Source organism: Sander lucioperca, chromosome 3 (assembly GCF_008315115.2).
Source record: "Sander lucioperca isolate FBNREF2018 chromosome 3, SLUC_FBN_1.2, whole genome shotgun sequence".
Lineage (NCBI taxonomy): Eukaryota > Metazoa > Chordata > Actinopteri > Perciformes > Percidae > Sander > Sander lucioperca.
In genome coordinates, this window is record NC_050175.1 from 21,604,180 (window position 1) to 21,617,410 (window position 13,231).

The 13,231-nt window shown below is 45.7% G+C and overlaps 1 protein-coding gene across 2 annotated transcripts in view; it reads left to right on the forward strand.

Annotated features, from left to right (window-relative positions):
- The window catches only part of gpc5a (glypican 5a), a 147,846-nt gene extending 138,740 nt beyond the window's left edge, over positions 1–9,106 (forward strand). For both annotated transcript variants that reach the window (XM_031324339.2, XM_031324338.2), the window contains exon 9: positions 5,887–9,106. In XM_031324339.2, coding sequence (XP_031180199.1) covers positions 5,887–6,047 — 161 coding nt within the window. In that variant the 3' untranslated portion in view covers positions 6,048–9,106. The remainder of the gene's footprint in view (positions 1–5,886) is intronic.
- Positions 9,107–13,231: the final 4,125 nt, after the last annotated feature.

Sequence of the window (13,231 nt, forward strand, 5' to 3'; positions counted from 1 at the left end):
AGGAGAGACGGAAAACTTGACTGACGCGGACACACACAAACTGACACAAGGGGATACAAAACGATCTGACAAGAGACAAAGGGAACACAGGGGTTAAATACAAGAGGTAATGAACAAATGAGGGACAGGTGACACGACAGGTGAAACACATCAGGGCGGGGCAGGACAATCAACAAAGGCAAAAAGTAAAACTAGACATGACAGAAAACAGACTATCAAAATAAAACAGGAAACAGGAACCACTGACAAAAACCTGAAATCAACTAAACACAGAAACTTGACAACACAGAATACAGGAATTAACCAAAAAATATACAATAAACCAGGAGATAACTAAACAGAAATATACAGAATATACAAACACAGGGAACATGAACAAATAAACAATAAAGACAACAGAAATGAACAAACTGGTAACAGAAATATCCCTAAACCATAACAGAGCCCCCCCCCCTCAAGGGCAGATACCAGACGTCCAAAAAAAAATAAACTAAAAACAACCCAGGGAGGGCGAAAGAGAGTTCGGGGGAGGCAGAAAGTCGCTGGGGACCAGGGGCCGGTGAGGCCTGGGGGAAAATAGAGGGGCCACTCGGGACAGGGAACAGAGAGTCTCGGGGGAAACAGAGTGGGGCCACTCGGGGGGAAACACAGAGCGGGGCCACTCGGGGGGGAAACACAGAGCGGGGCCACTCGGGGGGAAACACAGAGCGGGGCCACCCGGGACGGGGAACAGAGAGTCACTGGGGCACAGGGAACAGAGTGTCACTGGGGAACAGGGAACAGAGTCACTGGGGCACAGGGAACAGAGCACAGGGAGACCTCGGCGACAGGGGGCAGAGAGGCCTCGGCGACAGGGGGCAGAGAGGCCTCGGCAACAGGGGACTGAGAGGCCTCGGCAACAGGGGACTGAGAGGCCTCGGCAACAGGGGACTGAGAGGCCTCGGCAACGAAGGCAGAATCCCTCTGGCGGCCGGCGACGAAGGCAGAATCCCTCTGGCGGCCGGCGACGAAGGCAGAATCCCTCTGGCGGCCGGCGACGAAGGCAGAATCCCTCTGGCGGCCTGCGACGAAGGCAGAATCCCTCTGGCGGCCTGCGACGAAGGCAGAATCCCTCTGGCGGCCTGCGACGAAGGCAGAATCCCTCTGGCGGCCTGCGACGAAGGCAGAATCCCTCTGGCGGCCTGCGACGGAGGCAGAAACCTTCTGGCCACCGGCGACGAAGGCAGAATCCCTCTGTCGGCCTGTGACGGAGGCAGAAACCGTCTGGCCACCGGCGACGAAGGCAGAATCTCTCACGTGGCCGTACTGGACGTCGAGGGCACTCAGGCGGCCAGGCAGGACGTCGAGGGCAGCGCCCCTCCGGGGGCCTTGCAGGTCGGCCAAGGCGGAGCCCCTTGGGAGGCTGTGCAGGTGAAGGGGCCGCTGGGCCGGGGCCTGGCGACGGGTCAGCTGGGCTGGAGTCAGGCGACGGGTCAGCTGGGCCGGAGTCAGGCAACGGGTCAGCTGGGCCGGAGTCAGGTGGCCAGGCAACCGGGGCAGAGGTTGACTGGGGTGCCAACAGGGCATGAGGGGCAGGAGTGGGCCTGACCGCCGACAGGGCACGAGGGGCAGGAGTGGGCCTGACCGCCGACAGGGCACGAGGGGCAGGAGTGGGCCTGACCGCCGACAGGACACGAGGGGCAGGAGTCGGCCTGACCGCCGACAGGACACGAGGGGCAGGAGTCGGCCTGACCGCCGACAGGACACGAGGGGCAGGAGTCGGCCTGACCTCCACAGGCAAAGTCTCAGGGGGGCAGAACAAAGGCAAAGTCCTAGGGGTGGTCTCAAGGGCGGTCTCAGGGACGGTCACAGGGGTGCCGGGGACCGGCAAAGTCTCTGGGGCGGTCTCAGGGGCGGCTATAGCCAGTTCAGAGGGGCTGGACACCAGCCAGGATTCAGGGGGGCTGCTAGCCAGCCGGGGATCAAGGCTCAAGGACAGCCTTGGGACACTAGGGAACTCGGGAACTGTAGGAAACTAGGGAACTCTAGGAAACTCTAGGAAAAGCTCGGGGACACTAGGGAGCTCGGGGACACTAGGAAGCTCGGGGAAGCTGGGCAGTGCTGGGACACTAGGGAGCTTGGGGACTCTAGGGAGCTCGGGGACACTAGGAAGCTCGGGGAAGCTGGGCAGTGCTGGGACACTGGGCAGCTTGGGGACACTGGGCAGCTTGGGGCCACTAGGAAGCTCGGGGACACTAGGAAGCTCGGGGACACTAGGAGGGCTGCTAGCAAGCCTGGAGTCAGGGGGGTTACTCGGTGGCCAGGATTCGGGGAGGTGACTAGTTAGCTGGGGCTCTGAGGGGCTGCTAGCCAGCCTAAATTCAGGGGGGCTGCTAGCTAGCCTGGGATCTGGGAGAGTGCTAGCTAGCCTGGACTCAGGGGGGTTGCTAGCTAGCCTGGGCTCAGGAAGGCTACTAGCTAGCTGAGGCTCAGAGAGGCTGCTAGCCAACCGGGGATCAAGAAGGCTGCTAGCAAGCCTGGATTCAGGGGAGCTGCTAGCTAGCCTGGATTCAGGGGAGATGCTAGCTAGCAGAGAATCAGGGAGGTTGCTAGCTAGCTGGGGCTCAGGGGAATCGCTAGCTAGCCGGGGCTCGGGAAGGCTGCTAGCTAGCCTGGATTCAGGAGGGCTGCTAGCTAGCTGGGGCTCAGGAAGGCTACTAGCTAGCCGGGGCTCAGAGAGGCTGTTAGCCAGCCGGGGATCAAGAAAGCTGCTAGCTAGCCTGGATTCAGGGGAGCTGCTAGCTAGCTGGGGCTCAGGGAAGTTGCTAGCTGCACACGGCTCAAGAAAGCTGCTAGCTAGCCTGGATTCAGGGGAGATGCTAGCGAGCAGGGAATCAGGGGGGTTGCTAGCTAGCTGGGGCTCAGGGAGGTTGCTAGCTAGCCGGGGCTCAGGAAGGCTACTAGCTAGCCGGGGCTCAAGGAAATTACTAGCTAGCCTGGATTCAGGGGGTTTGCTAGCTAGCCTGGATTTAGGGAGGTTGCTAGCTAACCGGGGCTCAGGGAAGTTGCTAGCTAGCCCGGATTCAGGGAGGTTGCTAGCTAGCAGGGAGGTTTAGAGGCTGCTAGCTAGCCGGGAATCAGGGAAGTTGCTAGCTAGCCGGGGCTCAGGAAGGCTACTAGCTAGCCGGGGCTCAAGAAAGTTGCTAGCTAGTCTGGATTCAGGGTGTTTGCTAGCTAGCCTGGATTTAGGGAGGTTGCTAGCTAGCGGGGAAGTTGAGAGGCTGCTAGCTAGCCGGGAATCAGGAAGGCTGCTAGCTAGCTTGGATTCTGGGGAGATGCTAGCTAGCGGGGATTCAGGGGGGTTGCTAGCTAGCCGGGGATTAGGGAGGCTGCTAACTAGCTTGGGGTCAGGAGAGCTGCTAACTAGCTTGGGGTCAGGAGAGCTGCTAACTAGCTTGGAGTCAGGAGAGCTGCTAACTAGCTTGGAGTCAGGAGAGCTGCACGTCAGCCCGGAGTCAGGAGAGCTGCACGTCAGCCCGGAGTCAGGAGAGCTGCACGTCAGCCCGGAGTCAGGAGAGCTGCACGTCAGCCCGGAGTCAGGAGAGCTGCACGTCAGCCCGGAGTCAGGAGAGCTGCACGTCAGCCCGGAGTCAGGAGGGCTGCACGCCAGCCCGGAGTCAGGAGGGCTGCACGCCAGCCCGGAGTCAGGAGAGCTGCACGCCAGCTCGGAGTCAGGAGAGCTGCACGCCAGCCCGGGAACAGAAGGGTTGCACGTCAGCTCGGGAACAGAAGGGTTGCACGTCAGCTCGGGAACAGAAGGGTTGCACGTCAGCTCGGGGACGCTAGGGAACGAGGACTCTGGGGTGAAGAGCGGGGCATTGTGACGGGAGCCTTGTCTTCCTCTTCCCCGTCTGCGACCTCCGCGGGTCCCAGAGAAAACAGCCAGGCGGGTACCCTCATAGGACGGCTGGTGTTTGGGGGCATACACTGACTGGGTATCCTCTGAGCAATCCAACAAGCGTTCTGGGAAAGCCGGAGGGGAAGTGGGCGGATCGACAATACATGCCCCGACGGCCATAGCGTTTGCCGACTGGGGAGGAAGCAGGCTGGTGGGTGAGTCACTGGAGGTGGCTTGAAAAAAGTGATTTAGCCAGAGCTTAATAACCTCCAACTGGGGAACAAAGTGACTCACCCACGGTCTCTCCGACAACCACTGCTGCTGGATGGTGAGCTTCTCCAGAAGAGGGGGGTGCTGGTCCGGCGCAGAGCAACGCAGACACTGTACGGTCCAGCCGAACTCCAAAACCTTCTTTTTAAAGAGAAGCTTCTCCGCTGGGTCCATGTCTGGTCAGATCGTTCTGTTACAGTCAGCAGGGGAAAAGGACCCAAACGCAGAGAGAGACAGGCAGGCAGGAGCAGTGTTGAACTCAAAGATTTATTTCTTCCAACAAACAAAAACAAAACAAGGGAGTCCTGTGAGCTGCAGGCAGAAACCCTTACCGGGGAGAAAAAGGAGAGACGGAAAACTTGACTGACGCGGACACACACAAACTGACACAAGGGGATACAAAACGATCTGACAAGAGACAAAGGGAACACAGGGGTTAAATACAAGAGGTAAGGGACAGGTGACACGACAGGTGAAACACATCAGGGCGGGGCAGGACAATCAACAAAGGCAAAAAGTAAAACTAGACATGACAGGACAGAAAACAGACTATCAAAATAAAACAGGAAACAGGAACCACTGACAAAAACCTGAAATCAACTAAACACAGAAACTTGACAACACAGAATACAGAATACAGGAATTAACCAAAAGTTATACAATAAACCAGGAGATAACTAAACAGAAATATACAGAATATACAAACACAGGGAACATGAACAAATAAACAATAAAGACAACAGAAATATCCCTAAACCATAACAAAACTATTAAAATGCAAAACTTCTAGGGCTGACACCTTCTGGTTGGTTGGTTGGTCAATATTACTGGTGTTACTTTCATAGAATCAGAATCAGATTTATTGGCCAAGTATACTTACATAGCCTACACAAGGAATTTGACTTTGGTTGGTGTCTCTATACATAGACAAATAGTAATATAGACACATACTGTGCAAGACTGTGTGTCTACAAAAGCGTTTTACCCAGAGTGGAAAATTTTTCAACTCTCAGTGCCTAACGTGTCACGCTCATCGCAGAATAGGGGCTCAGTGCCTTGTCATGCTGCTGGCGTTTGTAGCATAGTATAAATATGCGGCGCCCATTTCAAAGAATTACAAACATACGCTAGCCTCAAGTTAAAAAGCTTTGGTGGACACACAACCCTACCAGGTAGAGTGTGCTCAGTCCACTGTAGCTGATTTAGTTAATCTAGAGACCATGTTAATCTTTTTTTTCCCCCATCGACCAATCGATTGGTTTCTTAGGTAGAACTTCAGTCAACAGGACGCCTGGATAGCTCACCTGGTAGAGCTCGGCCCATATATAGAGGTTTATTCCTCGACGCAGAGGCCTAGGGTTCGAAAACGACCTGTGGCAATTTCCTGCATGTCTAAGCTGTCCTATCAATTAAAGGCAAAAATGCCCAGAAAATAATCTTTAAAAAAATGACAACAAAAGCTACAGTAGGCTACTTTAATAAATGAAACTACATATGTCTGACCCATATTTAGGATTGAATGGGCTGAGTGCCACAGACAGGAGGGAAGTCAGATAGTATTGAGACACTAACAGTGGTCTGGTTTTGGTCTTTTCATGGTCTTTCATTTGTTGACAAGACTAGTGTAGATCATCCTTGTACTTAAAGTTAACAGTGCAAACAGTAATATGTCTTCCATGATGTTATATTGATAATGAGCATCCTTCTGACTGGCCTGTTGGTTTCTGCTCTCTCTTCAGTTGGTCCAGATGTGACCGGTGATCACAAACATCATCATCATCATCATCATTATCCACCTGCCGAGGATTCAGAGATGGATGGCAGATCCAGGAGCCTTGGACTGACAGGGGCCATCTGGGTGTTGATATTGCCATGTTTACATATGCTCATGGCCTTGTAACAGCTGCCTTTTTGCAGCATGAAACTTTCAAGACTTGTTTTCAAGCTTATTTATCCAGAAACGAAAGGTCCAGTGGATGTAACAAGCTTTATGTAATGGAGGACCACTTCCACACAGTGCATGACACGGTACCCTGTGAACCCTAATGATCGTGTGGAAATGACAAGACACTGCGGCTTATGTAAGACGGCATATGGTTCAGATTTGCATATAGTAATTCTTTTTTACCTGGCATAACACTAATAATGACTTATTTATAACAGCGGATGTCAAGAATAACTACAACTTATGTTGTAAAGGTTTGGTATTAATTTAATTGTATTGCTACACATAATATATATGATCTGTAAATATAAGCATTAATTTGCATCTGCATATCACATTATAATGCACAGTACAGGTTGCACTTCTTTTAAGTGGGGTTTAAAAACTGCTGTAAAATGAGTCAATTAATCTATATGGATACTTTTGAAGTTGGATTTGAAATTGAAAAAAATCTGTCTCCCCAGCTCTTACAGTTAGCTCTTACAGTTGCAATATTTATAAGAGCTAAATTAAAATGGCTTGTTATTGTTAAATAATTGTATGAATCCCTTCTGAGTATCAACCTGTGTCTTTACAGACATTTTTTTTTCATACAAAAGTGCTTCAGGTTGTAGAAATCTTACAAGAAGCTCTCAGATATGGTCCGTATGTTCTTAAGTATTTTGCTAATAAGAACAAAAAATGATTCAAGACATCTGCTATTCACTTGTAATAGCTGCCATTCTATTCAAAGTCCATTTAATTGGCTTATTTCAATTGCAAAATTGACCTGTTATGCTATTGCCGAGGGAAATTGTGAAAGGAGAGGGGTGGGCAGGTGGAAGTTGTGGGCAAGTGAGAGAGTTCATACTCCTTTCTTCTTTAGGAATAGATTAGTTTCTTCAGGAGTCTATTATCATCTTTCAAACTCAATCCTCCTCCTCCGGACGGGAGCTGATAGCTCCTGGAGTCACTGGTGAGGAAGAATCCAATTGCTCCTACCTACTACCTAACTGCGTACTGCTGGTGTGTTACTGGCAGGTTTCTGTGCAGAGAAAAAGAAAATGCATGCATGTCTGGTCAATGGCTGAGAGAGAATAAGTACTCAACGGTATCGAGAATTGGTTCTTTGGCTCACATATGCTGGGAAACTACTTGGAAAGCTTAAGCAATAATCCTATTGAGATGCTGCAGAAGCTAAAATGATACTCTTTAAAACCAAATTTCACAATTCATATACAGCATATACTGTATGCATAAATACATACAAACCACAGACATAAACAGGAAAAACTTTAAAGAGCTGCTACTGTAAATAGACAACAATGTAAAAAATAACTTAAACATTTAAATGGGCCTCAAAACTGCCAAAAGTACATTCTCCTCAGGTACTCTGATCATATATGATAGGATTTGATCATAGACTGTGACCTTTCTCACGCTGCGGTTGGCCTAAAGCATAATTGTTGTCATTCATCATTTTCACCTTTAATATACCAGGTGAGGCTTTTATCATGATATAAAGTCAAGGCTGTTTGAGCATCTGAACCACTTGAGTAGCTTGGAGCTTTTTCAAACTACAGTCTCAAGGTTTATGAATAATAACTTTGAGCTTAATTATACTCCATTTATTACTGAATTGTAGTTGGTACTTTGTATTTGAATTAATGTCTTGTATATGAGGCTTTTGTTTTGGGGGTGATTCCCTGACGACAATAGTCACTGCTTAACAACCTTAACACAGTTGTTAAACTCCCTCCACCCCTGCTCCCCCAAAACAATTATATCACAAGTTGGCACCATCAAAGTCAGTGCTACTGCCATTGGAACAGCTCTGTTAATGACACTATTAAAGAATAGTGTTCAGTCTCTAACTAGATAACAGGAGCAGGCACAGAGACAAAGGTGCCTTGAGGCTAACTATAAGATGTCAGATTATAGTGCCTCTCGTTTGCTTAAAGGAAAGAGTTCAATTTCATGTCTTATGTGATTATTATAGCTCCATACTGAGATAGTTATCCAGAGAAAGGAGGAAAGGCGCCAGATGCTGATGATGAAAATGCCAATGTTGTAATGATGTGCACCCACATCCAGACAGGTGTCGTCCTGCGGGCATTGCAATGTGTCAGAACCTCTCGAAAAACATGTTTACTCTCTTATTCTGTGTTCAGAGAGTGAATGCATTATTTGAAAAAGAAATTCCTCTAATACATGCAGCTCTATTTTGACCCAGACTGTATTTTTTCCTGCAGTATTTTTTTATAACAATAGTCCTTTAAGGAAATCAATTTTTAATTCCAACTTGGGTTTCATTTTCATAGCTTTGGTTGTAGGTTTAATGTGTTATAACATTGTACTCACCAAAGCGAAAGATGAGATCTTGGAGCACAACAGTATTGCTGAAAATAGGTCAGACATTGCAACAAACGATCAGACAGGTTGTAAACAAACCCCTGGCTAGGAAAACTTATTTGGAGAAAAGAAATGAAGGCAAACAGTAAAATGATTATCCAGACTGTCCATTGTAGTCATCAATCACAGTATAACGGACTTCCTGGTTTACCTTTAACCTACCCTGCTTGCCATGTGCACATTAACTGTTTTCCTTTGCAATGATTAATAGCGACATTAGCAGCTTTCAGTTTTACCTGTTAATGAAACTTCTGATTTTCTGTCTGCTTGTGGCCCAGTTGGATCCATTTTTAACATTTGCAGATCTCAGTAATTGTTTAGATAGTATGTGAATCTTTTACTATAAGTTTAGCAACTATTAGTTTGTACTTGAATGTTTGTTTAATGTAGTCATATAATATCTGTATGAAATAACTTAACTTGAAGCCTGTTTTCCAGCAAAATCCTGAGGCTTTGGTTGTCATCCATCCTAACTGTTTTACTGCTCTGGGGGATCCCCAAGTTTTCCCAGGCCTGCTGACCGATATAATCCAAGGTTTCATGTTTTCTTGTGGCTTTAAAAGGATTTTCTTCTCCAGTATAAATCCCTGATTTTCCTTGGAAACTGTGAGTTGTCACTATAATGAAAATTTAAAAGGAAAAACGTAGGATACTAATCAGAGAATGATGTATATTTCTGTTCTGCCTATTCTTTAATATATATAATTGACATGTTAATGATTTTGTAATAAAATAATGAAAAATAAATATTATACAATATTTCTTGATGAGGGTTGGCCAGCTTCTTTCTGTGCTGATTGAAGGTAGTTACATGTGCAACACATGACGTCATTTTTGTGAGAAATGTCATCCTGTTGAACATGGTCTGGGAATGATCCCGAACACCTCTCACTGCCACGCTGATCTCGACTCCTTGGATCTGTGATCTCACTCTTTGGTCATGAGTCGTGACTGTACTGTAGGTGAGAGTTAGAATTGAGCGGTAAATTGAGATGTTTGCCAATTTACATTGCAGATCTGTCCTCACAGCCAAAGTAAAGCCAGTGTCCCTAACTGGCAGTCGGTCTCACTGGTGAATAGGACCACCCGATTACTGAGGTTCTTCACTTGGACCGGCTGCTTTCTACTCATCTCATGTTTAATGTTGGTTTTTCACAAAATGCTTCTTCTACCTCTCAAAGCGGATAGATATATTCATGTATAACTTCACTACCCATAATGCATCTTACTACATCCACTAGTGTTCATAGTTCCAACTTGTGGTATCATCTGAACATTTTTGGATCAACAAAATCTCTCACAATGTTTTCTTTGATAGAAATTACAGTGATCGTAGTAGATGAAGATGTAATGCAGTTATATATTTATGAGTAAACACTGATTTTAGGTGTTGTTCATGTTTTTTCCACATATTTGAACTTCCAGTGGCTGGAACTAGAAGAGGTATGGCCATAGATATAAACCAGTTTTATATCTATGGGTATGGCGCTGTATGTTATCTTTACTATTTATCTTGGGTGTTAGCTTTACTTAGCTTCTAAGATACAGGAGTGTCCCTTTTTGTCACTAACTATAACGCGTTGCTTGGCCTACATGTGTTGAAACGGCTCACAACCACTAAAGAACACAATTCTGTATACAGTGAGTAGTTACTTGTGTATTACAATGGCTCTGACTGAAGAATGTCTTTTTACCTTGGTAAACCAATCAATTCAAACAAAAAGGCTGACTGATCTAAGCATCGGATGATAATGTGTGAATTGTTGAAATGTTTTTCAAGAATGATTGACGTCAAACCACATAAAACATGATTTAATGTTTGATTTAGGATAGGTGATCAAAGTGCAACTATTCTTTGTAGAAACTGCCTTTGGCCTTTTTCAGTACTGGTTATTAGTTGAGAAACCTGGACAGTAATAGGACAGGGTTCACTTTGCACACATAGAGGGAGAAAAGGAGGGTGGTATTAATGAACTCCTGCATTTTATAAGAGGTGAAGACAGGTATTTTTTGAATAGCTAGTTTCTCAGTGCTGGAGTGAATCCAATTACAATACACTCTAGTGTCTTCAAAATTACTCTGTGGTAAAGCCTAAGATAGTATGAACAGTTGTCTTTGGAGTATTTGATCTCTGCATTCTGAAGAAGGGCTCCTGGGACCTTCTAAGGAGAATAGTGCTGAGCGCTGCTTAAACGTATACAGAGATTAATTTCATATTCCCATCGAGGTTTCTGTTTCAGTCAAAATTATTACTGTGACCTTGACAACAACTAATGTTTAGCCCTAACTTAGAAGGGAGCTTTAATCATCACAGTGCAGACACAGACAGGGCTTTGTATCATTCTCAAAGTTGTTCATGGTAAAGCCACTGTTTTCAGAAGCTTAACGCATGCCTTTCAGTGACTCAAGAACATACTGTATGTTGTTGTGAAATACTGTATGCCTGACAGGCTTTTTGTATTTTTGAATGTCTAAATGGTATTAATGGCAACTTTTTTTGATTAATTGAATGTTTTCTGTAATGTTTTCCTACGGCTTACATTTCCCCATTACACATTCACAAAATTATGTGTCCAGTTATTCGGTTCAGTTTTGCTTTACTTTCTGTATTTCCACATTTTTCTATAGGGAATGTGCATCATAAAAGTGCAGGTTTGAAGCCGAAGCATTGCTCTGTTTTAGAAAAGTCCACTCCAGTGTTCAGCTTACTCACAGGTCTGAGGACTGCGTAGCATTGTGTGAACTTTTAGTTAAATCCCTCCTACACAAACACGAACACCATGCATTAGACAAACACAACTACTGTTAACAAACTGAAGTGGGAACAGAAGTACTGATGCCAATAGGTGGAGCTCAGGTCAAGTGCTGCTGTCGACCCGCTCGGTGTAAAAATACAGAGACGTTATGGATAATCACAGGTGTATTTTTCACAGCATGATCCAAGAGTAAGGTTAAGAACCTGCATTATTCATTTATTTCATTGTTCATTTTCAGACAGAAAGAGAACAGTGTCAACGAGCACCAAACCGAGTGCCCCATAGGTACTTTTTACACTTCTTGATGCGTGTTTTCAGACATTAGTGGCAAACTGAAGGCACAATAGGAAAACACACACACACACACACACACACACACACACACACACACACACCTCCTACCAGTTTTCTGTGTTTAAGCCTTTTTTTGGGGCAAACAGTCCCATCAATATAGTGTTTTCCCACTGTCTACCCACCCACTGCTGATCAGACAGGACTACAGCACAGGTTTCACAATAAATCCTCTCATCCCTTCCCTCCGTGGCTTTCCTCTTCACTCATCTTCTTTTTTTATTACTTTCCTCATGCTCACTACTTCACTATTTCGGTAATCATTTTCAATCTTTCCTTTTCGCAAACATGCATCTACAGCCCATAAATGACGGGTGCATAAACAAATATAATATGAATTATATACATTTATATACCTCATATAGTATATCAGTTTGATTTATATCAGCTGCCACAGTATCAGTCATAGGTGTCTGCCAATTCGACCTGAAATCTAAATTTGGCAGCCTTGCAGGGACGTGTGCCACGAATGCCAGGTTTATTCTCCATGAGCTGAGAATTGGGATCAGGTGTGAGGATAAGTGACCAGAAATAAGCTCGAAATATGTGTGCAAGAGTCTAAGAGTTATGAAAATGTAATTTGATGTGCTGCTGTGGTGTCAAGTGAACCTGCCGTCTGGTAGGAGCTGAGAAACGCCAGCAAATAGGAAAGGACAAAATTGAAGAACATGGAAAAAAATTGAATTAGTATCAGATCTCAAATTGTGATGAGGCTGGAAACACACAGGAGTAAATGGTACAAATATCAGCTTCAAAGAACTACAGTAAATAAGATTTATTTACAATTCCATTCAGTGCAAAAGTAAAAACAGAAAAACAGAGCAGGGATGTTGTGACAAATAACAAAGTTATTTTTCACAAAGTGTGACAAAAAAAAACAATTGATTCCTTTCTGATGTGCTTGACGCCTGGAGAGAAAATTGTTCTCTTTATTTTTGTCATCTTTATCCCTATGTATGTCTGCTCTTGGAAGGTCAGTTGGCCACACAATGCAATATTGCTGAGTGTGCCGGGCACAACAGAGGGCTAATTTGGCACACGATGAGGCGATAAGACATGCTGTCGCTAATCCTTGAAATTAGAAAAATCACATGTGCAGTAAATGCTTTCTGGTTAAGGAGGGAGGAAAACAATTTAATTAATCTTCCTCTTGTTTACACCTTCCTGCTAAGAAAAGCTCCTGACATAATTCATTGCTTTGTCCTGAATCAAAATCTTTTTTATCCATTCAACAGCTTTACCATCATCACTTTCAATGATGTTCTGGGAGAAGAGCTTCATTTTATTTACTGACCTACTTATCACAGCTCACATAAGCATGGCACCATTACTAAGACCATCCCCATGGCCACTGACCCATTTGCCAGAAAAGCCAAACTCTGAAATATTAAATTTTCAGGTCACATAAGTCATGCTTAAATCTCTTCCCTAATATTTCGCCTCTGCTGCACACCACCACCTAATACCCCCTTCGTCCAATTCCCACCCCCTTCGTCCAATTCCCACCCACTTTCTTTTCCCATAGTTCTCTGGTGCAAGGTGGGTGTCCCGCTTAACATTAGTTTGTGACTGAGGTCTGACACATCCTCTCGCTGCATCCACGACAGACGTACGGCCAGTTCCATTTATGACGCAAGCCAA